Below are 27,642 nucleotides of genomic sequence, written 5' to 3' on the forward strand. Positions count from 1 at the left end.
TCCCGGGGGTCACCTAGGCCACCCGGGCTGGGCGCTGGTCCACACCGCTCGCCGCATCATCTCCCGGGGGAGGGCGGATGTCTCCCAGCCCCGAGGTCGGGATGGGGGCCCAGGATCCCCCCCGGCCTTGGCTCAGCGAACCGGAAGACCCTCCCCCCTCTACGCAGGGTTCAACCCGGCGGATTTCCAGCCAAGACTGGTCCGCACGGGCGGCCGGCACGCGTGTCCCCGCGCACGCACACATCTTGCGCACGTCCGCCCTCACGCCGCCTCGTCCCCGTGCCCGGGCGCACGCAGCTCTCACGCGTGCCCGCACACCGCGTGGGCACACGCATCCGCGGCGGGCACCGAGCGCTCAGGAAGGTAAGGGTGCCGGCCCGCAGGGGCTGGGGACCCGGGCCCAGCTCTGGGCGGTGTCCGGGGCGGGCTCAGGGGCGGAGCTCGCCGGTCCCGGCGCGCAGAGTTGGGGCGGGTCCGCGCCGCCGCCGTCCGCGCCGTCCCGCCCTCGGCCCAGCCGCTCGCTCGGTTCCTCTTGCTGCAGCCCCCGCGGTAGCAGCCGCCGAGCCCGCAGCCACCGCCTGTGAGGTAGGCGCCTCGGAGAGGGGCCGGCGCTCTGCGGGCGCCCAGGGTCGCGGGCCGGGCCCCGGGGAGCTGAGGGGAAGGCGGTGCGGGGAGGAGCGGGCGTGGGCGAGGGGCCGAGAGTCGGGCCCCACCGAGGGAGCGGGAGCGCCCCGCGCGGGCCTGGCGGGTCAGCGGCGGGCACAGCAGGCCGCGCGGGCCGGCGGCAAGCGGGCGCGGGCGGGGGAGCGGGAGGCCGGACGTCAGGGGGCGCCTGCGGCTGGGACTCGAGCCTGCGGGGACGTGCGGGCGGAAGGGCACGGGCCGCTGCGGGAAGGCCAGGCTGGCTGCAGGTCTAGGTGACCTTTCCCGGCGGCGCCCTCTGGCCTTGGAGCCCGCCAGCGCGGGTCGGGCGGGGGACCGCCTGCCACCCACGCTCGCCGGGCTCGGCCCACGGACCTGTGAGGGCCATGCCGTCGCCGCGGGGATGAGTTCCTGTGACGACCGTGGCCCTTCGCTCCCAGCTCCACACGCCTTGTCCAGCCTGTCTGGTCCACGCCCAGAGAAGCTGGCGCCCGGCACTTGTCCGCCGGTGCCAGCTTCTTACGGGGCGGAACCGGAGGCTGAGAGTCGACTTAGGCTTCTGGGGCCTGGGCAGTAGGCTAGGCCTTGGGGGAGGACGCCCTGCGGGGAGAGGATGTGGCCTCCTTGGCCTGAGGAGGGATTCCTGGTTCGTTTGCTCATTCATTCACCGAGTGTGGCGGTGCTTTCACGAAAGTGGTTCAGGGCCCTTGGATTTCAGGGCTGCAGTCCTAGTGACTTGTCCAAGGTCACACAGCCGGGGCGATACTAAGCCTGAGTTTTCATCTCCAGAATAAGAGCAATTATAGCTCTACTTCGTTGGGCTTTTGGGAAGAATGAAATGAGTTGGTTAACGCAGAGCCTTCGGTAGAAACCTTGACAGCCTTGAGGCTTTTTGGGAAGATTAGCCCGTCTTCTGCAGACCATTTTTACCCCACGTGGTGTTCTGGAAAGGGTTCAATAAACAGAGCCAGCCACTGTTATTTTAAACATTATTACTAAGCACCTGTGTGCCAGGCATTGAGTAATTTTCAGGATAATTCATGAAAAATCTTCTAAGTTTATAGATAGATAAGGTCAGGCTGAAGCAGGAAGTTGCGTGTGGGTGCAGAGCTGAGGGAAGCCTAGCTCTGTTTGACCTGAGGGAAGCCTAGCCCTTGACCAGCCTCACCTCTCTTGGGGGGATAGAGAATGGACCCTTCCTTTGCCTAATACTCAGTTGGCAAGGCCAGGGCAGACTGCCCAGGGCTAGCCCTGTTTCTCCACCCCAGCTCTGGACTGAGTTTACAGTGTTAGGCTTAAGCCCTGTGCAGCTTTGTTTTCAGTGCCTGGGGTGGTGCCACTTGGCGCACAGTAGGTGCGAGAAGGGTCTGGGGGGGTAAAGGCACTCTTGCTTTTTATCCAAGAGGCAACTCACCCTTCCTGATGGAAGGATAGTTTTTTGCATTGCAGCACATGGCTTATAGTAGGTGCTCGTTGAGTATTTGTGAAATTATTGAATGGGCATACATAACGTAAGTGGCTGCAGGCCCAGACCGTAGTCTCTTGATCTTGGACATCGTTTCTAAGGACACACATCTCATTCGCTTCCAGAAAATAGCCTTGCTTAGCAGAGAGTCACACATGTTTCAAGAGCTGCAGTGGAATGTACAGCCCTAGAGCGCTGGGACGTAAAACTGTGTCCTAATTTGAAATCACTGCTCTAAACATGTTACCTTCATTCTGTGACTTTTCACGTCCTGTGGGAAACCTGTAGAACTGGTGTTGCTGGGCCTGCGGGGGAGGGTGACCCAGGTGAATGGTTTCCCCTAAGGTTTTGGGCCTCTGCCTTTACCCTTCTCTGATGGTGGATGGGTTGGTAACTTCTGCGGGAGTTGTCCAGAGTGAGCTTGACCCTGGGGAGGGGGTACTGCTCTCAGTTGATGACTTAGTTTTATTTCTGTATCCTATTCTGTAATAGAATATATTCTATACTATAATAGGGACTATCTGTAGACACAAACACAGCAGCTTAGTGGGACCATATAGTGAGGAGTTGCCTGTGGGCTGCTGGTCCTGATGGGTGCTAGGCAGATGTGGACAGTATGCTTCGAGCTGGTGGTAAGGAGGGACGTTGACCCACACCTTTACCGGTAAGGTGCTCCCAAGGCCCTGCAGTTCACTTTGCCCTTGGTGCAATTTCTCATGGCCTGACCTCTTGGTTGGTGGTGACTGAGAGAGGGATGTGTGTGGTTGAGAGCCAGCCCAAGCCTGTAGGCAGCCCCTCAGGGTACTCGGAGGGTCTGTAGCCTTGGACTCCCTACAGAGTCCTCTGGTAGCCGCTGAGGAAATGTGGCCAGTGGGATCCTCAGCTGGGCCTGGGCACAATCCCCCTTTTCACTGCTTGCTCCCTGGGGGTATGGGTGATTGGGTATCTGTGCCCTTTACCCAGAACTGTCTGGAAAGAGTCTCGGAAAGCACATTGAGTTCACGACACTCTGAAGTGAGCCACTGGATCACAGGTCAAGTCAGTCTTGTTCCTCAGTGTCTCCACTGTGATCATCGTCATCAAAACAGTCGTTCTTGAGAGCCTGCTCAGCACCCTCGTGGGGGCTTCACATATGCTCTGTGATATTGAATCTACCATCCTGCAAGCCTTGTGTGAGAGGTACTATTGTTTCCTTTTCATGGGTCAGGAGGCTTGAGCCCGGAGTTGGGATCCAGGGCGTGGCCTGGCTAGTTTCAGTGCTGGCGGTTTCACACTGAGGTTGCCATACCAAGGGGCCACTTTGACGAGCTAATAGATGTGATCGCATTTTGAAAGGTAGAATTTGCTGTTCAGCGGGGGAGTGTTCTTCTTTCACACTGGTCGGAGTGAACATGTGTATGGCTGGGTGTAGGCTGGCTGTCAGTGGATTGCAGTGGATTGCAGTGGATTGCAGTCAGTGGAGTCACTCCTCTTTGTTGCAAGGACAATGACTCTGGGTGTCAGGAGAAAGGTCAGTTTTTCCTGCAATGAGGTAGGAGGCATTCTAGGACTGACCTGGAGAATATTCTGCTGAACAATACCTCATTGTGGTCAGGGAGGACTCTGGACCCTGTGGTTGAGGGTGACCTTTTGATAACTTGCATAGCATTGGTAATTATAATAAGAAATATATAAAATGTAAACCGCTACCAAAATACTGTGGTTGTTGCATATCTCCCAGATACTATTCACTGTATTAAGTTTTTTTTTTTTTTTTTTTTAAGACTTTATTTGACAGACAGGGAGGGAGCACAAGCAGGGGTAGTGGGAGAGGGGGAAGCAGGCTTCCCACCGAGGAGGGAGCCAGACGCAGGGCTTGATCCCAGGATCCCGGGACTATGACCGGAGCCGAAGGCAGACACCTAACGACTGAGCCACGCAGGTGCCCCTGTATTAAGTATTTTATGTTAACAATCTAATTAAGTACTCACAAAGAAAAGAAAAAAGAAAAAGGCCACGTATCTAGAGAGTTGTGGAGTGGTATTGGAACTCAGGGCTGCTTGACTCCCAAATCTACCTTTCCAAGCACTGTTTGTTTTAACCCCACTGGGTCAAGCCAGGTAGTGAGGCTCCAGGGAACTTGAGGAGTTTGAGGCCAGGCGGCAACCCTGTGTGCGCCTGGGACTCAGACCTTGGCGTGCTGCCTGCAGCCCGGGCTTTTCTTCCCTTGATGGGTGCCCCCAAGTCAGTTACATTGTCTTGAAGTTTCTTCTGGAAGGCTTTGCTGGTGGTGGCCTGCCTCCCAGAGTGTTCTAAAATAGAAGCAATGCTAGGAAGCTGGGCTGCCCGGTGTGAGACTGTCGTGGAGTGGGAGGGAAGGACAGCTGCACTGGGAACACAGACTTGCTACCAGAGCGCAGGACGTTGGCTTTGCCAGCATCCTGTAGACCTAACCAGGGGCTGCCTTTTTCGTGAGAAAGTGTGGGATGGGGGTCTGTGGGGAGGCTTCTGATGGTGTTGGCCCAATATATGGGCTCTCAGAGCTGGGCTGGCCTCCTACTGGGGAACTTGCTTTTCCTGGTCCCCAGAGTTGGGGGAGGTGCTTTTTTAAAATTCTAATCCCTGGCTGGTCTGATGCTCCTATATGCTGGCCCAGTTCTGCTCAAACCACCTCAGATGCTGTTAAGAGAAACAGCAGAACCAAAGGCTTTCCTACAATTTTCCCTTTCTAAGGGAAATTCAGGATGGTGATGGTGATGGAGGGATTGCCATGTTGGTCAGGGTCTTTGTAGGAATCAGGTGCACACTTATGTGCGGTCATCAAAGAAAGTGTAATGAAAGGACCGTTTGCAAAAGTGTGAGCAGAATGTGGAGCACCTGACAAGTGATGTGTCTCCCCACCCCCACTCTGGGTCCTTTGGAACCTGGATGGCGCCCCTTGGCAGGAGCTGTGGCCTTGGAAAGTAGTCAGTGCCCACCTGAGGCCCAGGAGGGAGGGAGCTTAGGGAACGAGTACCCCAGCCGCGCTCTCCCATCTTTGACTGGTCCCTCCTGTTGGCCAAAACCAACCATAGCCTTTGATAGAGGTCCATAATGATCAGGATAGAGGTGGAAAGTGGATCCAGAGGGCAAACAAAGAATATCCAGAATAGGGACACCTGATTGGTTCAGTTGGTTAAGTGTGTCTGCCTTCGGCCTAGGTTGTGATCCCAGGGGTCCTGGGATTGAGTCCCGCATGGGGCTCCTTGCTCAGCAGGGAGCCTGCTTCTCCTTCTGCCTGCTGCTCCCCCTGCTTGTGCTCTCTCTCTCCCTGACAAATGAATAAATAAAGTATTAAAAAAAAGAATATCCAGAATAATGCATTATGATTAGCGCTGCCATTTCTGGAGCACTCACTGTGTGCCAGACATTCCTACATGCTCTGCCTACCTACTTCATCTTTTTTTTTTTTTTTAAGATTTTATTTATTTATTTATTTGACAGAGATAGAGACAGCCAGCGAGAGAGGGAACACAAGCAGGGGGAGTGGGAGAGGAAGAAGCAGGCTCCCAGCGGAGGAGCCTGATGTGGGGCTCGATCCCATAACGCCAGGATCACGCCCTGAGCCGAAGGCAGATGCTCAACCGCTGTGCCACCCAGGCGCCCCTGCTTACTTCATCTTTGCAGTCATTCCAGTAGAAAGGCACTACTGTTAGCCCCGTTTTATAGATGGGCAAAATGAGACCCTGGGAGTCTAAGTTTACCAGAGGCTTGTGCAAAGTTAAAACACAGCTAGTAGAGGCTGGTGCTGGTGGAACCTCTGCCAGGCTCGTAGCTCCTTGTAGTAGTTGCTGTACCCTCCTGCCTGGGCACTGGGATGGGCTGGGAAGTGCCATGGCAGGGTGGCTCCTGGTGTTCAGGTCCTAGCCCTGTTGCACCCTTGCCCTTGCAGATGTTGTCTCTCAACCCACTGGGTGTTAATCTTGCTCAGAAGACTTTTCCTGACTGAGCTGAAGGCTACCCTGCTCTCTTTGTCAAGCACTGCAGTGGTGATTAGCTCTCCGAGGGGACCTGGATCCTTCTGCCTCTGCAGAAGAAAGTGCTGTCCTGCCTGTTTGTTAGGCTGGGAAAGGCTGAAAGGGAGGGAAGGAGGCTTTTGAACAAGTGGCTCAGGTGATTCTCATGTACCCTAAAAATAGGGAACTCTGTCCTATTCCTGCCTCCTGGTCAGAGTGGCCAGAGCCACAGGTGGTCCCCCTATAGGCCTTGCCTGTTAACCCTGCCATCTCAGTGTAGTTTGAATCTGTTCTTGGAACCAAGATAGATACTTTCCACACGGCTTTTCCTTTTGGCCGCTGTACTGCAACAGCCTTTTAGAATGTGATTTACTGTGGTGTCATGAAGGCCACATAGCGCAACTTGACACACATTGGGTGGATTTTTTGGTTTTCTGTCCCTAAAAAATATTATCAATATGTACCAGCAACTTAAATAATGAAGTGTAATAAACATGGAAAATCCTATTTTAACTCCACTCCTTCCATAAACCCCCTTTCCTTTCCAAGCAGCCCCCAGGCAGCCACAATTTGCAGATGGGTTTGTAGCTTTTCAACATGCTTTTCCATCCTTCACAAATGTGTGAACATATAAATGTGTATATAAAAGGGTTTTCCTTTAATAACATGGAATTACGCATTGTCTGTGATTTGCTTTTTTCATTTAACTCCAGCTGGCCCTTGAACAGCATGGGGGCTAGGGGTACTTACCCCCCATGCGGTCAAAAATCCTTGTATAACTCTTGACTCGCCCCAAATTTAATTACTAATAGCCTGCTGTTGACCAGAAGCCATACGGATAATATTTAGTCAATTTTACCACGTATTTTATATGTTATGTATGTTATATATTCTTACAGTAGACTAAGCTAGAGAAAAAATATTAAGAAAATCATAAGAGGGGGCGCCTGGGTGGCGCAGTCGTTAAGCGTCTGCCTTCGGGTCAGGGTGTGATCCTGGCGTTCTGGGATTGAGCCCCACATCGGGCTCCTCCACTGGGAGCCTGCTTCTTCCTCTCCCACTCCCCCTGCTTGTGTTCCCTCTCTCGCTGGCTGTCTCTGTTAAATAAATAAATAAATCTTAAAAAGAAAATCATAAGAGAAAATACATTTACAGTACTACACTGTATTTATTGAAAAAAATCTACATATAAGTAGATTTGTTCAAATCTGTATTGTCCAAGGTTCAACTGTGTATCAAAGATAGCTTGCTTTGCCACCATGCATAAATCCATCTCATTCTTTTTGATTATCTTTTTGATACTCCTTAGTTTGCGAGGACTCTAATTTTATTCATTCATTTTTTTGTTGATGGCCACTTAGGTTGCCTTTGGCTTGTGTGTTGTAAGTAATGCTGCAGTGAGCATCCTCATGAAACATCTTTGGGTGCCTTGGGTCGGTTCCTGGCAGTAGAATTGCCACTAGGTTAATGTATGCCCACTTAGGCACAGGCCAGCAGCTGTCTCCAAAGGGGCTACTTAACGCTTGGTGTGAACAGGAGTGACCATTTTCCACACCAGCGGTGGATGTTTTCATTTACATGTTTGCCAGTTTGTTTGTTGGGTGAGCCTCTCAAACGCAGATGTGTCATTCACTCTAAAGTGGTTCCCTGAGGGCCTTAGAATGAAGTCCACGCCTTGTTCTGAGGTCGGAAGTGGCAGTGATTACTTCTGAAGCCACTCGGTCTCCTTAGCCTGAGCTGAGCTCTCCTTAGGCCACGGTGGTGGTGGAGGGTGCTGGCTGTGGGTCTCTCCGCCCCCTGTCCCTGGTCCCGCTGCAACTTCCCTGCAAGAGGGAGAGCCTCCTGCCTGGCTACATTGTCATTTACTTCGAGGCTCTTGTCAGATACTAAGTTTCTTTTTTTCCCTCCTACTATAAAAATTCTTTCCTGCTCCTTGCTCGTTTACTCATTAAACAGACATTTATATTGAATATCTGCTACGTGCCAGGGCTTGTCATCTTTGACACATAGCTTTTTACATATTTTGGATAAATTTAGGCATGACAGGCTCTGGGATGCTTTGAGTTCAAGGGTGTGATTTGGGGGTAGGTGTGCATTGTGGGAGTGGTGGGGGCGCTGGGAGCAAAGCAGCTGTCACTGCCAGGCAACTGATGAGTCAAGGAAGCTATGTCCCCCCGAGGCGGCAGAGGTTACCTAAGCGTTATGCAGGCCATGCTGGGCGATACACTATCTCTACCCTTTGAGCTTCCAGTATGGGGCTGGATTTTCATTCCTCTGCTGGAGTGGAGCTTGCATAATCCGTTCCAAGGTCAGCCAGGGTGTGGTGGGTAGGTAGGCTCTCAGGCAGTGGAGGGATACCGGGGACTCCTTTCTCCTGCTGTGATTCAGTGGTCTTTCTCAAAGTCATCAGTGACTGGGGGCAGGTCTGCTCAGCCCAGTCCTGTCCAGCCCTTGTGTCCCACGTATCCTCGGGGACCCAGGCAGAAAACTGGGTTCTTGCCTTCCCCAGGCAGCCTTCTGATTCCCATCTGTCCAGGGCTGGCTGCGTTCCTATGTCAGAGTGCCCCACTTTGTGCTCGGCCTCCAGAGGCTGGGCTGCTGAAGGCACATGGGGTGGATGCCGCAGAGACAGATGGTGAGCGATTTGGAGCTGATCTGGGCGGAGGTAGGGGTTGGGGCCCGGGCTCAGCCTCGAGTCAGCACAGGCAGGAGGTTATGTGAGAAAGCAGGATGCCACATTCTCTTCCCTCTGGTCCCGGCCTGAGAAAACATGAATGGGAATCATTATTTCTACACTAAAATTGTTTTTGCAGTGGCTGCTGAGAACTGTGCAAAAATGGGCATTTCCTGGGTGCTGTTGTCAGTTGTAAGAAAGCTGAGCTTCTCAGAGGCGGACTGCCTCGGGCCTTGCCTGAGTCCTTAGATGAATGCAGGAGACTGGGTGGGGAGAGCAGAAGACTGCCGCAGAAGCACTGGGGAAACTGCAGTGGCACAGCACTTGGGGGGCCTTTAGTGAAGGGGCAGTCATTGTCTTGCCTTCCTTGGTGGGTGTTTCCTCAGGTCCAGGAGTGAGCTTGGATCCTCCCCGCCAGGTGCTGCGCTGCAGCCACGTGGAGAGCCTGGCCTTATCCAGGGTCCATCTGCGGCCCAACTCGCTTGTCCTTAGATGGTAATCTCTTTAATGGCCACGTCCTTTAGGGTGCTGTTGCTGGCAGTGGAGTGTTTTTTTTTTTGACAGGTGGCCTTGCTTGTTGGGTTTTGGGGATTAGTGATGAGTGAGGGTATTTGGGGAGCATTAAATGATGAGTGATCTGCCTTTTCTCCGAGGGACAGGCCAGTCCAGATATGAACGCTGCTCCTGTCTGGTGAGGTGGGTCCTAGAGCCAGCAGAGGGTGCTTGAGAAAGGCCCTGGCGCTTAGGTACAGGGAGGGCTTAGCTCATCGGGAGATACTGCCACTGTATTGCTCTGCCCCTCGCCCTGGGGCTGTGTTCATGACCCAGGGGGGAAGGGCAGCACTGAAGAGGGGTGCTCAGGCCACTGATTGCTGTTAGCTTTGCTTGGGGTGGAGAGTGTTGCAGGCCCTTAGCTGAGATGGGCACATTACGTCAGCCTTTGACACAGGGCTGTTTCTTTGCTTCTCTTGGGAGAAGCCAGGGCCATCTGCGGACAGAGCATATGCCTCAGGCTGGGGGTATTCTGGAGGACCTGGTGGATGGTTTCCTGGTCTGTCCCAGGGCTGGATGTGTCTGTGAGGTTTATTTGTGGTGGAAGATGAACAGGTCAGGAGAGGGGTGTGCCCAGACTGGAAACAGCCAAAGGAGACAGCCTAAAATGGATCTTCCCCCGTGTTCTTTGTGCCCTGACCCTAATGTGGACTGAGGTATCCATGGTTCTAGCTTGATCATGTGCAAGAAATAACAAGCACAACAAAAATAGGATAGCGTAAACAGCTCACTGGGCTGCCCCACTCTGCTCTGCTCTGACACAAAAGTGAGGTGAGGCAGAATTAGCACAACCTCTGAAAACAGTAAAACGGAACTTGGACCACAATTTTATGGTTTAAAATTGTGGAAGTTTGTAGTTGTTTATTTTCTAGTGTACTCATTGCTTCTGTGGGCTTCTTGCAGTGTCTTGGGAGTTAAGGCTTAGGTCGGCAGCACGGCTTCCGTTTTGGATACTGTCCCCCTGGGGTCACCTGAACCACTTTTCAGTGGGTTCCCACTTACTAGGAACATGCCATGCAGATGTTTATTTGTGTGAGTACATATATATGTGACTTCAGATGGGGTATATGCAGATTCAGTCTGGCACTTTTGGTTTACTGTATTTTAAATATTAATGGAACCATCTGTGGGTTTATTGAATTTCTGCTAATTGAGGCTAATGATTCTAGAAATGGAGAAAGTGCAGGCGATGGTTGCTTTCTCAGGGCTCCTCTCCTTCTGGATGGAGCACACTGTGTGTGCTGCCCTGGATTAGGATTTTAATTCTGTGTATGTAATACGTCAGAGCAAAGCTTCCCCGGGACACAGTGCGGTCCTTAGGGCAAGGACTATTTGAATTACTCACCTTCCTTGAACATGGAGGTGTTTAATAAATGCTTGTTGACTGACTTAGTGATATGTAGCAATTTCAAGTAGTGCTTTGATAGTTGGTTTTAAAGATTTATTTATTTAGGGGCACCTGGGTGGCTTAGTCGTTAAGCGTCTGCCTTCGGGTCAGGTCATGATCTCAGGGTCCTGGGATCAAGCCCTGCATTGGGCTCCCTGCTCAGTGGGAAGCCTGCTTCTCTCTCTCCCACTCCCTCTGTTTGTGTTCCCTCTCTTGCTGCCCCTCTCTCTGTCAAATAAATAAATAAATAAAATCTTTAAAAAAAATAAAGATTTATTTATTTTATAAAGAGAAAGAGAGAGCACAGGAGAGCAAGGAGGGGGGCTGAGGGAGAGGGAGAGAAGCAGACTCCCTGCTGAGCATAGGGCTCTGAGATCATGGCCTGAGCCGAGATTAAGTGTTGGATGCTCAACCGACTGAGCCACCCAAGTGCCTCTGAGGGTTTTACTTATTTATTTTAAATATTTTATTTATTTATTTGAGAGAGAGACAGAGAAAAGGCATGAGGAGGGGGAGGGGCAGAGGGAGAAGCAGGCTCCCTGTTCAGCAAGGGGCCCGATACAGGCCTGGATCCCAGGACTCTGGGATCATGACCTGAGCTGAAGGCAGACACTCAACCGACTGAGCCACCCAGGTGCCCCTCCCCCCGTAGTTGGTTTTAAAAATAAAGTCCCATTGCAGCTCAATCAGTGTTTGTTTGCATTAATTTTCCAGGGGTGTGTGTAATTCCTTTTCTTTCCATGTGAAGAGTTGCCTCCTTGTTAGGTTTTACTGTATTCTCTGGGAGAAATACGATACTCAAAAAATGTGTTCCCCGAAATGGAAAGTTTTTTGAAAAGTTACATTCATTTTGGCACATAGTAGGTACTCTGTAAGTATTTTGTTGAATGAGTGAAATCAGAACCATATGGAAAATAGGTGGGCCTGAAAAAGCTCCGATTTCTGTTCAGTGCATTTAATGTCATAGCAGCCGACATTTTGTAAGAAGATACCTTTTATTGGCAAGAGTCCTGCAGTTCAGTAAAGTAGCTGGCTCGTGGGAATGTGTCTTTGGTAATTAATTCATTCAGCAGATATTTACTAACTCCTGCAATATTCTGGGCTTGTGCGCAGTCCTGGGGATGCCAAGGAGGAGAGGTCTAAAGGTAGGCTGATGTGCTGTCAACAAAACTTACTGGGTATCTCAACCTCTGGATACAAGGAGAAGCACGAGATAGTAAGGCTTCTCCGTGCACACCCGGAACTCTGTGCCGATGATTTTTATTGGTGGTTAATTGTAGCTAATAATTTTTATTGATGGAAAACTCATTTCCCTAATTACTGATGTATTTCTTCTGGTGTTTCTTTTATTGTAGCAGAAGATGGCTGTGCCTCCCACGTATGCTGATCTTGGCAAATCTGCCAGGGATGTCTTCACCAAGGGTTACGGTGAGTGTTGCAGTTCACGGGCTGGATTGGCGTGCTTGGGATTTTACCCACCACGTTTTGAGAGATGTGGGTCAGTCAGCTCTTAGAGCTTCCATGTTCTGGAAAATAAGATGAGCTTTCTATGGCTAGTAGTTTTGGTTTGTGCACCCGGTGGGAGCAGGCTCATGAATTACTACAGACGAGTGGACATTGTGATTTCATCTCCCACGGGTGGGAACAGCTTTGTGTCTGCTGTTGCAGTGGAGTGTGAGTTCTAAATGTAGCCTGTCCTTAGGCACGTGCTCATGCTGTCACGTACCTTTTTCCTACATTCTCCTGGGAGTGCAGGTGGAGCCCTGGGGGTGCCTTTTCTTTCTGCCACCGTTTGGTGGCACCTGAGCTCCACACGTAGGCTGGCAGCAGTGGAGATGGGCTCCCTACACACTCATGGCGTTTTGGAACAGCAGAAGGGAGGCAGAAATGCTACTCTCAAGTAAGTTATTTAACCTAGTAACACTTACCATCTTCTTTCTTTAGGATTTGGCTTAATAAAACTTGACTTGAAAACAAAATCTGAGAATGGACTGGTAAGTTGTCTGACCGACATGGAGTGTGGGTGTTTATTGTAGATCGGTAAATAACTGCCTTGTTCCGGGTGGCAGAGCCAAATGAAAGGCCCTTTTTGATTGTAGCGGGTTGTGCTTGTCAAATTCACTGCATCCTCTATGAGATGGGTGGTCCGGGGGAACCCTGCTGACAGGTCCCCAGTTTAACAGCTGTTAATACTCATTGGCAGGCCTCAGTTTTATTTTTCCTTGTTTCTTATTTTAAAACCGACTTGTGTTGGGGGTGCCTGGGTAGCTCAGTTGGTTAGGCGTCTGACTTCAGCTCAGGTCATGGTCTCAGGGTCCTGGGATCGAGCCCTGTGTTGGGGGGGGGGTCCTCTGCTCAGCGGGAAGCCTGCTTCTCCCCCTGCCCCTCCCTCCACTTGTGCACACACTCTCTGTCGTTCTCAAGTAAATAAATAAAAATCTTCAGTAAAAAAAATTGACCTGTTTTCAGTGCCACATAATTATAAAAAAAAATCATAGTAGTTCCTTTTATTTTTTTTAAAGATTTATTTATTTTTTTAGAGAAAGAGAGTGCGTGCACAAGCCAGAGAGGGGCAGAGGGAGAGAAAGAGAATCTCGGAAAATCTCAGGCAGACTCCCTGCTGAGCTGGGAGCACGAAGACAGTGGGGCTCGATCTTAGGACCCTGAGATCATGACTTGAGCCGAAACCAAGAGTCAGGTACTTAACTGACTGAGCCACCCAGGTGCCCCTTTAGTGGCCCCTTTTAAATTGTGCGTGCAGCAGTTGTTGGAAGGAGGAAGTTTTGGGGTTCATCTGCTGCGGTGTCATCTTCAGCTCAATGCTTGTTCTATTAGGATGGAAGGGGGATTGCCTTCCTGTCTAGACGAAAGCATTACCAGGGAGGAAGGAAGCTGTCTCCTGACAAAGAATTCCCCAAAAGAGTCCTTTAATCAACAGACTTCAGCCCCATCTGTATTTAAATATTGAATTGAATTATAGGAGTAGCTCTTGTCCCCACACATCCCTACATAAGTGGAAGTACGTTCTTTTTAGGGTGGCGTCTTGCTGGCATACAGGCTGTGACTCTCTCTCTCCTTTAAAGGAATTTACAAGCTCAGGTTCAGCCAACACTGAGACCACCAAAGTGACGGGCAGTCTAGAAACCAAGTACAGATGGACCGAATATGGTTTGACGTTTACAGAAAAATGGAACACTGACAACACACTAGGCACAGAGATCACTGTGGAAGATCAGGTAATGGTCACCTGGGAAAAGACATAGTTTTATTCACTGACATCTGTTGCCCTGCCTTTTGACTAAACCTGGCAAATTTCTTTTCCATTCAGCTTGCACGTGGACTGAAGCTGACCTTTGATTCATCCTTCTCACCAAACACAGGGTAAGAATCTCCTATGTTTTCTTAGCCAGGACATTTAGCTGTGTGTTACGGTAAGGTTCTGGGCTGCCTGTTGCGGTTCTCCAGGCCTCCATTGTGGCGGGCTGCAGGACTTGTGGTCCAGTAGTGCTGTTTCATGTGAGTGAGCCTGCTGCTGTTGCAAATGGCCAAGGCTGTAGGGCAGCAGGCGATGTTTGGAAGCAGGGGCTAAGCGAGCACTGTTGCCGCCCCCAGTTTTCAGGCTGGTAGGGTCCTCTCCCCAGCTTTCTACTTAGGAGCACCGAGAGACTGTGGCTTCTGACTGTGGGGTGGCTCCTGAGGCTGCACTTTCTGCCCCGTGCCCCCCAGCCACAAACCAGTTAGGCTTGACAGTTATTGGCTCATTAGGAGGCAAGATGGTATGTTGGTTGTTGCAGCTCCTGGGAGGTTTTCAAAGTGGCGAGAAGGGGCACACATTCCCCCCCGCCCCTCTGAGCAGTAGGTCTCTTAAACCTGGGGAAGGTTGTTTTGCATATTGCTGACAGGCTCAAGGGCATGTACTAAATTTCATTTTTAATTTTTAAAAATTGTAATAAAATACATGTGTAAAATCTACCAGCTCTGCAGTCTTTAAGTGTACATTTAGTGGCGTTTATGAGTCTCATCTTTTGCCATTCTGTATTATTTCTTTTCTTCCCTTCTGACAAATGTGTTTTAGAGGAAGGGTCTGCTGAGTTCAGAGCCGGTACTGCCTGTGGGAAACCTCAAGGGACTGGGCGGACAGGGCTTCTGTCTCTGGAGATTATAGTCTTTCTGTAACTTTGTTACGGATGACGTGAAGACCATTGGCAGGAGCTGCATTTACTCTTGTTCTCATCTCTGCTATAGTTTCTCGCACAGGAGCATTGCTTTCTTGCTTGCCCACTTCCCTGCAGGCACCCTGCCGTGATGGGAGAGGTTACCCAGAGAGACTCTCTGATAGCATGCAGGGCACGAGGATGTGCTCACATGCTTGAATTTGCTGCCTAGACTTTGCCTGCTGCCCGGAGATGGCACACTTTGGAATTTGTACGGGATTTCCCATTACCTTTGGGAGGTTTGCAAAGAAGTCTCCAGGTCCTACAGCAATATACATGAGGAACATTTTTTTTTAATTTGACTTTTTATTTTGAAATAATTTTATACTTAACATACACAAAAATGTTGTACAAGTAGGGTGTAGAGTTCCCTTATATCCTAGACCTAGCTTTTCCTAATGTTAACATCTTACACGACTACGATATGGTGATCAGAACCAGGAAATTTATATGGCTTTCACACAGTTAACTAGTCTGTTGTCCTACTCATGTCTTATTTCTGGTCCATGATCCCGTTCAGGATACTAGATCGCATTTAGTTGTCAAATCTCTTTTGTCGTCTCTAATCTGGGACATAGTCTTTGTCTTTCATGACCTTGACAGTGTTAAAGAGGATTGGCCAATTATTTTGTAGAATCCTTTGATTTGGATTTGTCTGATGTTTCCTCATGGTGAACTCAGGTTATGCATTTTTCACAGCCACAGAAGTGATGTTGTGTTCTGTCTTTCTTAGTGTGTGATGTCAGGGCATAGATGTCAGTATGCCTCATTACTAGTGACGTTAACTTTGATCACTTGATAAGCGGTGTTTGTGAGGTTTCTCTGTGAAGCTATTTTTCTCTTTGTAAATAAGTATCTTGGGAAATACTTTGAGACTATGCAGGTATTCTGTTTCTTATCCTTTGGTAAAAAGGATAGTATCCGCTGGTGATTCATTCTTCCTTCCTTCCTTCCTTCCTTCCTTCCTTCCTTCCTCCCTCCCTCCCTCCCTCCCTCCCTCCCTCCCTCCCTTCGAGAGGGAGAGAGAGAGCGAGCGCACATGGGAATGGGAGAGAGTGAGAGGGAGAAGCAGGCTCCCCACTGAGCAGGGAGCCTGATGCAGGGCTTGATCCCAGGACCTTGAGATCACGACCTGAGCCAAAGGCAGATGCTTAACCCACTGAGCCACCCAGGCACCCCTCAACTGGTGATTCTTGTCTGCAGCAGTTACGTTTGGCAAATGGTGATTTTCTCTTCCCATCATTCCTTCTGCATTTATTAATTGGGATTCTGCTGTAAGGGAGAGCTCTTTCTTCTCCTCCATCTATTAATTTAATCAATTATTTATATCAGTATGGATCCATCGACATTTATTCTGTGAGTTATAATCCATTACCATAATATATTTTATACTCATTTGTTTTAGATATGGCCATTGGGCATGCCTCCAAGCCGACATCCTTGTGTTTTATACTCTGCTATCATTTCTTTTGAGCTCTACTTCAGAAGAGGTACCAGGCTCATCTTCTGCTTGTTTCTCCAAGGAGCTTCAGTTCCTTTTATAAAAGAATGGCGTTGTGTCCGTATTGCTCCTGGGTATTTGAGGCAAGTTTTGATGACTTGATGGAGATTGGAAATGGAAGCTGGCTTTCCAGAGCTACTGAGGGGGATAGCCTGGGAAAGCATCCTGGCTTCTGTAGGGAGCTGAGCATGGACCACATTATGGATGAGGCTGCAGACTGATCTATGGACCAGCACCCACGCTGGGTACCCATCACAGAAGAAAGCCAGCTTGTTAACCAGAAATCAGAGTCATGCCTCGCTCAGGTGCTTGCCAAGTTAGCACCATGAAATAGCTTTAAAAAAAAAATCCCAGTAATATTTGTAAGAGGGAGAACTCCAAAGATGTGGAGTGTTACATGAGAGCAGGAACCTGGAGAGAAACCTGAGTCACTGCCCCAGCACTGCCCATTCTCTGGGGGCTTTGTGCTCCTGGCTGGAATTCCCTGAGACAGTGTAAGGGAGGCACTGTGTGCATGGTCCGGTGTGGCTGGTGCACACCACTGTTCGGAGGTCCTGCCCCAGGCAGCACACTTCGTGGTCGGCAGCAGCTTTTTACCTGGTGGTTATAAGATGCCTCGTTCTTATAGTTCTTGGTCTCCTTCTCTTTCTAAATGTCAGCCTCTGAGCAGCTGTCTTTCATCAGTCACACCACTAGCATGGTGCCCGATGGAGAAGCCAAAACCTAGGCTTCTTCCTGCAAAGAGCAGGCAGACCAGAATAGGTTTATTTTGAGTTTTTCCTCTTGAGAGAGAATTTGTTTGGTTGTTACTCCTTTCCTTCAAAGCTTGAGAAAATGCACTGAAGCAACTTGAGCAAAAGTTACAAGCGTCACTGTCATTTATGAGTGGCGTCTGCTTTATTTTCAGCCATGACGTCTGAAATTCTCATGTCATTGACGACTTGGAATGTTTAACCTTAAATTTTTTGATATGGAAAATTTCAAACATACAAAAGAAAGTAGAAGAAAAAAAAAGCAGAGTGGTATGTTAAGCCCTCATCATGTTCCCATCACCCAGCTTTAGTTATTATCAACCAGAACCAATTATGTTTTATTTATACATTCATAATCTCTCCCTCAGATTATTTTGAGGTAAATAACAGTTGTCACGTAATTTCATCTGTAAATATTTTAATATGTATCTTTAAGTGGTAAGATTCTTTTTTTTTAAGTTTTTATTTTAATTCTTATTAGTTAACATATAATCTTATGTTAGTTCCAGGTGTGCAATATAGTGATTCAGCAATTCCATTCATTACCTGGTGCTTATCACAACCAGTGCCCTCCCATCCTCTTACCCCCTCCTCTCTGGTAACCATCAGTTTGTTCCCTAGAGTTAAAGATAGGAAACACTTTGTGCATTTGTATGTCATCTTTGTGCAGGGGCTATGCTAATCTTCTCTGTATCACTTCAGTTTTAATATATGCGTTGCTGGGGGTGCCTGGGTGGCTCAGTCATTAAGCATCTGCCTTCGGCTCACGGCGTTCTGGGATCGAGCCCCACATCAGGCTCCTCCGCTGGGAGCCTGCTTCTTCCTCTCCTGCTCCCCCTGCTCGTGTTCCCTCTCTCGCTGGCTGTCTCTATCTCTGTCAAATAAATAAATAAAATCTTTAAAAAAAAATGTATGTGTTGCTGAAGCAAGCACAATATGATTCCTTTTTAAAAAAGTATAACCACAGTATGACTATATTGTAAAAAATTAATCATAATTCTGTCATACTGTTAAATCTCTAGCCTAATCACATTTACATGATTTCATTTTTTTTAAAGAATCAAAAATTGTCCATGCAAAATTGCAAAAATTGGTACATATGGCTGCTTTAAATTCTTTAATTTTTAGATTCTCCTCCTCCTTCCCCCCTCCCTCCCTTTGCAATTTATTTGTTGAAACTAGATCATTTGTCCTGTAAGATTACATATAGACTAAATTTTGCTGTTTGCATCTCTTTGGTGCCATTTAACTTGTTCCTCTGTCTGCCATGTTTACTGTTAATTGGTAAGTCAGAGGCTTCATTGCCTTTAGAGTCCATTGGCGGGGGTGGTAAAATACAAGTGGTGCTCCGTGCTTCCATGACTTGGACATAGAAGGCTTGGTTCGTTCTTTGTATGTTAGTGCTATTCACAATTCATTCATTAGGGGTTACAAATTGGTAATTCTACTTTAATCACTCATTCTTCATGTATTAGCAAGACTATTTCAATAAAAAGAAACTTCTCAAGGTAACCTATTGGTTACCTTGAGACAGAGTTAGTGTAGGAAAGGTGGAATAAATGTTTGCTTCCTTTTTAGTTTATTGTTTCAAAGTAACACCTTGGTTCTCTGGTTTCTGAAGATGACTAATGTGTGTGTTTTAAGTGTCAATATGAAAAATTCATAGATTTAAACATATTTGTTATGTTTCAATCCATTGCTGGTATTATTCTTAAAGATGAGCTCATTGTTTCCTGTTTGAATCCCTTGGGAGTCTCTTCAGGCTAGCTCTCAAGTCATTGTGCACCAACCCCAACAGTCGTTGATAGCTTTGGTAATGCTTCAAGCTCACCTCGCACATTGCCTGTCCTGAGCCGTAGTCTGCTATTTCTCCAAGGAGCACTGGTGCCTTTTGGGAGAGAATGGTATTTAGAGTCCAGAGTCTGGGTGCTGGGGCTGAAGCTTTAATCTTGGTGTGAATGAAATTGGGGTGGGCAAGGCTGTGCAGATCGCATCTCTGGTCCATTTTGTAGCTGAATAACAGAAAATTGTCTAAATTTTATTGGGTAGGTGTGGTCTTGTCTCCCACGTTGACCTTTGGTAAAGGCATGGTAATATATTTGCAGGTGACATGACTCACCTACCTTTCCTGAGCAGTAGGCACAGGTGGCACCATCTGGTCGTATGCAAATCTGGGATTAGCAGACAAGACCTGTGAACTTGTCCTGTCTCTCAGAGCTTCCCAGCCCCCATGACTGCAGGGCCCCAGGTTGCACATCAGTACCCAGGTCTCTGAAATATATACTCATTGGGATCTCATGAATACTGAATTAAAAGCTATCTGTTCTATTTACTTAGAAGGGATCCCTCCAGTATTTGTTTCTCTCTTTACTTACATGGTGAGCCACAGAGTAAGAAAGCAGCCATCTCCTTAAAGCTGCTGTTTAGATAGCTGCCTTCATGACAGATACACCGTATCTTTCTCATAGACTTGGAGAATAGCAAAGCAACATCTGTTTCATAATTACATGGTGGCATTCTCCCTAATAAATGCCCATGTAGGCCATTACATAAAGCATAGGGAGAGGTTAGTAAAAGAAAATTACTTAGCGCTTTTTTCCCCCAAGCTTTCCCTGCCTCTGCTCTCAACTTCATTGTTGTGGCATTTCTGCAGACTCGATTCTGGGTAGAGAGCTTGTGTTCTGCCATTGTGGCCACAGCAGCTGCGTAAGGGAGATCTGGGCCCAGACCTTGCCCCCCCCATCCCTGTATATAAACTGGGATTTAAAGCAATTTTTTGGTACTTCTTGGTATGGTTGTTGCAAGGTGAGTCAGCTTGTGATCTTAACACAATTTCTTTTCCTTCAGGAAAAAAAATGCTAAAATCAAGACAGGGTATAAGCGGGAGCACATCAACCTGGGCTGCGACGTGGATTTCGACATTGCCGGTCCTTCGGTCCGGGGCGCTTTGGTGCTGGGCTATGAAGGCTGGCTGGCCGGCTACCAGATGAATTTTGAGACTTCGAAGTCTCGAGTGACCCAGAGCAACTTTGCGGTTGGCTACAAGACTGACGAGTTCCAGCTCCACACTAACGTGTAAGTGTGCACGAGTGTGGTGTGTGAGTGTGTGCAGAAGGGAGATTGCTTTTCAAGCTCCATTTTTAATCACTTCCAGGTGAGTGTGTTGGAATCAGATGAGCCAAATGGCCTGCTGGTATTTCTCTGTTTCCCACCTGCCCATTTCCGGAAGTGGCTTAGGTTCTTCGTGTTCTAGAGTCATTGTTGTCCCTGGTACCTACGGAATGACTGATCAGTTACAGCAGTGGCATGATGTCCTTCGGAGGAGTGTCGCTTCCCTGCTAGTGCCCTTTTGTGGACATTGGAGCACCTTTCAGTTTTAGTAACAAAATGGCAGGGAAGGGGCGCCTGGGTGGCTCAGTCATTAAGCGTCTGCCTTCGGCTCAGGGCGTGATCCCAGGGTCCTGGGATCAAGCCCCACATCAGGCTCCTCTGCTGGGAGCCTGCTTCTTCCTCTCCCACTCCCCCTGCTTGTGTTCCCTCTCTCGCTGGCTGTCTCTCTCTCTGTCAAATAAATAAATAAAAATCTTAAAAAAAAAAAAAAAGAAGAAAATGGCAGGGAAAGGTGCCACTCTTTCTCTGTGATGCCTGAGGTCAGGTTGCTGTGCTTAATGAAATGCAGATCTGAGAGACAGGTTAGGGGACGATGATCTCAGTCGCATAGCGTCTTTTCCACATGGCATAGCATGCAAAAGTTAATTAATTACCGGACAGTACGGGAAGGGGAGAGAAAAGCGCAGATTAGGTTAGAGAGCCACTTGTCATCAACCTTGGGAGTTAAGTGGAGTGCTGCTGATTTAGGTGAATGGAAATGCACATTTCAGTCTAAAATTCTCTTAGGCAGGAGCAACTAACCTGTGGCACAAGTCGGGGACAGCTTTACCAATTTTCTTTCTTTCCACTAGAGGTCACTAAAGAAGTGACTTCTTAAAGATCTAATAACATTTCTATTTACAAACTTTTTAAAAGAATTTTTATACAGTAGTTCCCCCTTATCTGCTGTTTCACTTTCCATGATGTCAGTTGATGGTTCCACAGTCAACCACAGTCTGGAAGTAGATGATTCTCCTTCTGATGTATTGCAGAAGGTCGGTAGTAATCTGACGCTGCATCATATGTCTGTGTCATTCACCCATCGTGTAGGCATTTTGCCATCTCACATCATCCCAAGAAGGTTGTATACTGGGGCGCCTGCGTGGCTCAGTTGGTTAAGCATCCGACTCTTGATTTGGGGTCAGGTCGTGAGATTGAGCGCCATGTAAGGCTTTGCACTGGGCGTGGAGCCTGCTTAAGATTCTGTCTCTCCTTCTCCCTCTGCCTGTCCCCCCCCCAAAAAAAAAACCAAGAAGGGCGTATACAGTATAATAATGTATTTTTAGAGATAGACCACATTCATATAACTTCTATTTTTAGAAATAGACCACATTCATATAACTTCTATTACAGTATATTGTTATACTTGTTCTATTTTATTAAAATAGATTAGAAGTTATTGTTGCTAATTTCTTACTGCGTCTAATTTATACATTCAGTTTGTCACAGGGATGTATGTGTAGGAGAAAACATAGTATATACAGGGGTTCAGTACTGTACTATCTGTGGTTTTAGGTATCCTCTGGGGGTTTTGGGACATACCTTCTGCAGATAATGGAGGACTACTCTAATTAATATAATTAACATAACAGAATTAATATAACATAACAGATATTAATATAATTTGTGAATTTTTTTAAAACTAGAAAATCACAGGGAAACCACAGTGAAGGACAGTCCAGGGTTTCCTGGGTTGTCAGGGGGAGTGTGTGACTACAAAGAGGTGGTATGAGATTTGGGGGTGGTGGAATTGTTCTGTATCCTGATTGTAGTGGTGGTTGTACATGTGTTAAAATCCATAGAAATATACACCAGAAAAGTAAAAAAAGATACATAAATTCAAAAAAAGGTAACATACAAAAATGTCACAGGAAGAACAGCACAAGCAATAGAAGGGTTCTTTAAGTTAGAGTTTTGACTGAAATGGAAAGTCTTTCTTGGTTTGGAATTGGAAATTGGCACCAGTTCTAGGAATAACAGCAGCTGTTAGCTGTTTTCCCCACATACCTAAGCCTCAGATACCTGATTTCTTAATAAGTGGACATGGTTTATTTTTAGCTGGCATGGAGACAGCTGACACAGCTAATCTGGGTTGCCCTGGTGCTTGTGGAGGCCCCGATGTGTAATAGACATTCTTTGTGCTTTATACAGTTGAATTTGAACAATGACTTCCCTCTGTTTATGGTTTTGAGAGCTCAGTACAGGAAGGCAGTGTTGCCGGTTTTAGAATATATTGAAAGAAACTAACATTTTTTTGACAAACACGTGAGCCCAAGAAAATTTTCCTATTTCAGTTGTACTAAAATCACTCAAAAATCTATTGTTTGTGACAGGCTGCTATTTTGTAGCATACTCAGCTCTGAAGACGTTAGGATTCCCTGTGAATGAGGGGTTCAACCTGTACGTACTGGAAGCACGATGTCTATGTGGCTGGATTTCAGGGAAAACGTGAGCATTTAGAATGTACTTACGAACATCTACTTCAGAGAGACTGTGTTGGTGAGGAGCAGAGTTTGCAATGAATCAGCAACAATTTTTCCTTGGGTTAGTGAGTTCTGAGCTCTTTGCTGAATTCCAAAGCACGTGGGCTCTGCCTTACTAGTTTCCGATGACATTTTCTACTCGAAGCACCCAAAGTGATGAGGCAGAACTTTGATACTGTTTCACGTTAAGAATGTGAAGGAGGGAATGGGGGCTATTTCCAGAGGCTGGCGTCAGTCTGGTGTGTTCGGAAGAGAGGAAGGCGTTTGCCCCAATTGAGTTTCATTCCGTTTTTGAAAGATGAGACATTTTGTAATGCACCAAGTAGCTCCTTTTCATCGCATCAGAACTGTGGAGATACTGGAGGTTTGGGCCAAGAATTTCACACAGGTGGACAAGTCTGAATTGCAGGTTAAACTCTTTTGTCATCGCTGCACCTCCAAGGAGCCTGGGTCACTTTTGGCTGTGTCTTCACAGCAGTGGCTGCAGCTGGGGTTGCTATGGGCTATAACCTGCCTCCTGAAAAATGCGAGTGGCCCAGCCTTTCTTACCGTTTCTGACTGTGTTCTCTTCTCATTTGCTTCTATTTCCTTACTATTGTTATCATAGGCACATTTATAAAAGTAATGACATTAGCAGTAGCAGCAGAAAAAAACAAAAACAGAAACCCCCCCAGAATCCCAAGGTCTTACTTGCTGCCTTTATTCATTTATTTATTTTAGTAAAGATTTTATTTATTTATATGTATGTATGTATTTATGTAGAGAAAGTGCAAATGGGAAGGGGCAGAGGGAGAGAATCCTAAGCAGACTCCCTGCTGAGCCGGGGAGCCCGACTCAGGGCTCCATCCCACGACCCTGAGATTACGCCCTGAATTGAAATCAAGAGTTGGACACTCAACTGACTGAGCCACCCAGGTGCGCCGTTGCTGCTTTTATTTTAAAGAATATTTTGGAAGCAAGCTTCAAGTTCCATGCAGCCTGAGCTTCCTGCCTTTGGGTGTTCCTAGTGATGGTTCAAATAGCCTTTCCCTTCCTCTGAACATTCCCAACGCTAGCGTCTGTTCCCTTCCTATCAGACTTTTCCCTAGTTGGGTACCCGTTTTGTGATCACTTTGGTTCATTTACAGCATCCCTGTCCTCTGTTAGATTTGGACAGCTGTGCCCAGTTGCAGCCTGCCTTTGAGGGTGGATTAGCATCTGTGCTGTGCTTGTTTGCAGAAACGATGGGACAGAGTTCGGTGGCTCCATTTATCAGAAGGTGAACAAGAAGTTAGAGACTGCTGTCAATCTGGCCTGGACAGCAGGAAATAGTAACACTCGCTTTGGAATAGCGGCCAAGTATCAGATCGACCCTGACGCCTGCTTCTCGGTGAGTACCGGTGGAATCCTGCATTGGCCAGGCTCCACCTGATGGTGGGGTTGGCATCCTTCTGGACTGCCGAGGTTGCATGCTTGGGCTAGAGATTTTCTCCCTGTGGAAAGAGCTTGAAATGAGGAAAGTGCTAATAGTAATAGTTCTGACTGTGGGTGCCAGGCGCTGCGTGCAGCCCGTTATATGTGGGTTACTGTGTTTAATTCTTACACAACCCATTTGAGGTAGGCGCCTTTTCAAAAAATGATCATCCCAACCCTCTGTGCACAAACGAGGAACTGGAAATTCAGAGAGGTGGAGGGCAGATGGGGCAGACGGTTGGTAAGTGCTGGGACCAGGACTTGATGGATTGCTGGGGAGCCCCCTCCCCTAATCAGCTCTTGTTCCTCCTGCAGACTGTAAAGGGGTTTACTTTGAACCTGAAGGTTTTAAATGTTCATTTTCCTTCTTGTTTCTCATTCTCTTGCCCAGCTCTCCTATATTGGATATTAAGAAACCAGGCCCTGGCGTTTAGCAGTTGGCATCTGATCTTGCAGACTCACTGGCATTGCCCACAGACCCTTAGCTGCTGCACGGTTTTTGCATTAAATCCTGTGAACTCATCTCTGTTGTCACAGGGCATTGCTAGTTGCATCCCTTTTGGGGTGGAATGAGGAAATCTTGTGTTGCAGGATGCTCCTTATGTAATTTACAAACAGGCCATTTGAAGTCTGAAATGGCATCTGAATCTGGCTCCCTTCTCGTTAAGCGCTTAGAAACAAAGGAAAAGGGGCCTTAGTAATTAGGTGGGATAAGCAAAAAGGAAGAGCCAGATAGGGCACTGTCTGCCAGAAGGTCTTCCTTCCCGCTGCTTTGTTCTTTCTCATGGGAGTTGTCAGGTCTGAAAACAGCATTCAAGCAGAAAACATGCACCTTGACAGCCTCAGCTTTTTCCAGGACTCAGTGTTCTCATGGCTGGAGATCGCTCTGCTGCTGACCTCTCCTTGTTTCACCAGAAAGGGGCCAGGGAGAGGCCCAGATTTCCCTGCAACTCAGGCAGAAGAATGAGGGCAAAATTATTATTGACTCAGCTGCTTTATTGAACTTAATTATTTTTTAAAAAGATTTCATTTATTTGAGAGAGAGAGAGAGCAAGCACAAGCAGGGGGAGAGGGAGAAGCAGACTCCCTGCTGAGCAGGGAGCCCAACTTGGGGCTCGATGCCAGGACCCCGGGACTATGACTTAAGCTGAAGGCAGACCCTTAACCGACTGAGCCACCCAGGCGCCCCTGAACTTAATTATTAATCAGCATTCATTAAGTGCTGAAATTTAAGTGACTGGCTAAGTCATTCTTTTGCTCTAATATTCATTTTGAATTCAGGCGTGGCAATGCTGAACCACCTTCATGTCACTATGGTTTTTGCTTCCCTTTTTCATGAAGGGAAAATTCTTTTTTTTTTTTTTTTAATTTCATTTATTTATTTGAGAAAGAGAGTGAGCAAGAGAGAGAAAGAGCACGCACGAGCACGGGCAGAGGCAGAGGGAGAAGCAGACTCCCTTACTGAGCAGGGAGCCTGATGCAGGACTGGATCCCAGGACCCCGGGATCATAACCTGAGCCAAAGGCAGACGCTTAACTGACTGAGCCACCCAGGTGCCCCCATGAAGGGAAAATTCTAACAATGTATGCCTTTTAAAAAAAAACAAAAAACCTCAAATACTCCATCTGACATTTGCTCTGTTTTCCCTTATCCTAACAAATAGATTTTGAAGAAATCTTCCATGTAAGAAGGCTTATATTTCTCTGGCCACAAATGAAAGTGTCTTCACCTGTTGTAACTTAAATACAGACCCACTCAGTATAAATGAAGTTGGGCATTCATACCTTCAGGAATCAAATTTAAATAATAATTTCCTTTTAATTGACAGTTGTGTTGACTCTTTGAGTTTCTTTTCTGAGACTTAGCTCTCAGATTTGATATATTTCGTGTTGAATTTAATGAATCCCATAAACAGAGGGGTCATGAGAAAAGAGAATTTGATCCTGAAGTCCAGGGTTGGTTGATTACAAAGCTCTTACTCGTTGTAGAGATGGAAACATAAAGTACTTAACAATTTCAACTCTGTCTGTTCTTTTCCTTGACTAGGCTAAAGTGAACAACTCCAGCCTGATAGGTTTAGGATACACTCAGACCCTAAAGCCAGGTATGTGTTGCTTGTGAAAATTAGTGAAATTAGTTCTTTGCCTTAAAGAAAAATTGGAGTGCTGGTTTGTTGCTTTATGTTACTGTTTATATAATGCCTGTATTGTACATTATAGTTGAGTGTATATAAAGATTTATAATGAAATGTTTATAAAAGGATACAGAGTCATTATAAAACATTTGGAGAATAGAAGTAGTAAGTAGGAGAGAAAAAGGCCAAGGCTAACATACATTACACTGTCGGTTATTTTTTTCCATCTGTCTTTCCCAGTGTGTATATAATGCTTGATACTTATTTCCAGCAGGTTCTTAAAACTAGCGCAGAGATCATCCTCACTTGTAACTGTCCTGTGGGTTTCCTCTGCACAGTTGGCTAGACCAGTCCCTGGTGTGTTAGAACTACAGGAGACGGTACCACTTTGGGGTTAGTTTGGTCAAGTTGGGTCTCTGAACTCTAGAAATCGAATATTACATGATGGCAAAATCAAGCTACTGTAGGGAAAATACCAGTTGTGTGCATGTGTGTGTGCTTGTGTGCACGCTGAGTGTGAGACCTTGGAGTCTGGTTCATGGTTGGGTTTCATTTCAAAGTACTTTTGCTGAAGAAGTTTTGTGCCTGGTGCTAGTGGTAGAGAGATGACTGTAGTAGGGGGCCATGAGAGGACAAAGGAAAGTAGACTTCCTAGAGTGGATTTGGGTAGGGCTGTGGAATAATACTTACTGTTTTATAAGCTCATTCCAGGCCACCAATTAATTAGTCCGACAGTGATCAGTAAGAGGCATTCCCGGGCCATGTGGTTTTGCCTTGCTGAGCACACACAGCTGAAGCAGGTTCTGAATTGGCTGTGGTCTGGCCAGCGAGCTTTGGCATGCCTCCCTGTGTTAACCTTTCTTCTTCTGTGTGCTGACCTTTCTTATCTTTCCTCTCCTCCCTCCCTCCCTCTTTCCTCTCCCTCTTTCCCATTCCCCCTGCAGGTATCAAACTGACGCTATCGGCTCTTCTGGATGGCAAGAATGTCAATGCTGGCGGCCACAAGCTTGGTCTAGGACTGGAATTTCAGGCATAAGTGAATACAATCGTTTAATTTTAAACTATTTTGAGCATAGCTACCTTCAGAATTTAGTGTACCTTTTAATGTTGTATGTCTGGGATGCAAGTATTGCTAAATATCATGTTAGACCTCCAGGTTAAAGATGATTCAGCTTTAAGGTGTTACCCTTTCAGAGGTACAGAAGAAACCCAATTCCACAAAAAGTCCTTTCAGCTGTAGACTTGGGGGGAGCTTGGTGGCC

The 27,642-nt window shown here is 47.3% G+C and overlaps 1 protein-coding gene and 1 non-coding gene across 2 annotated transcripts; one reads left to right on the top strand and one right to left on the bottom strand.

Annotated features, from left to right (window-relative positions):
- Positions 1-431: 431 nt before the first annotated feature.
- VDAC1 (voltage dependent anion channel 1) lies at positions 432-27,517 on the top strand. The gene is made up of 9 exons (XM_045794704.2): positions 432-585; positions 12,050-12,122; positions 12,639-12,688; positions 13,778-13,930; positions 14,023-14,075; positions 20,009-20,236; positions 24,013-24,163; positions 26,293-26,350; positions 27,325-27,517. Exons 2-9 carry the CDS (start codon positions 12,056-12,058, stop codon positions 27,414-27,416), a joined length of 852 nt encoding a protein of 283 aa, XP_045650660.1. The 5' UTR covers positions 432-585; positions 12,050-12,055; the 3' UTR covers positions 27,417-27,517.
- Positions 17,787-17,890, bottom strand: LOC123790616 (U6 spliceosomal RNA). The gene has a single exon (XR_006779144.1). It is a non-coding gene; the product is annotated as a U6 spliceosomal RNA (small nuclear RNA).
- Positions 27,518-27,642: the final 125 nt, after the last annotated feature.

Source organism: Ursus americanus, chromosome 5, assembly GCF_024610735.1.
Source record: "Ursus americanus isolate L20-20 chromosome 5, mUrsAme1.1.p, whole genome shotgun sequence".
In the NCBI taxonomy this organism is placed as follows: domain Eukaryota; kingdom Metazoa; phylum Chordata; class Mammalia; order Carnivora; family Ursidae; genus Ursus; species Ursus americanus.

Bases quoted from the DNA above. Each gene is read 5' to 3' on its own strand.
- VDAC1 (XM_045794704.2), top strand. From the start codon at position 12,056: ATGGCTGTGCCTCCCACGTATGCTGATCTTGGCAAATCTGCCAGGGAT. The intron at 12,689-13,777 runs GTAAGTTGTCTG...TCTCCTTTAAAG, and splicing joins CAAAATCTGAGAATGGACTG to GAATTTACAAGCTCAGGTTC. The intron at 14,076-20,008 runs GTAAGAATCTCC...CTTTTCCTTCAG, and splicing joins TCCTTCTCACCAAACACAGG to GAAAAAAAATGCTAAAATCA.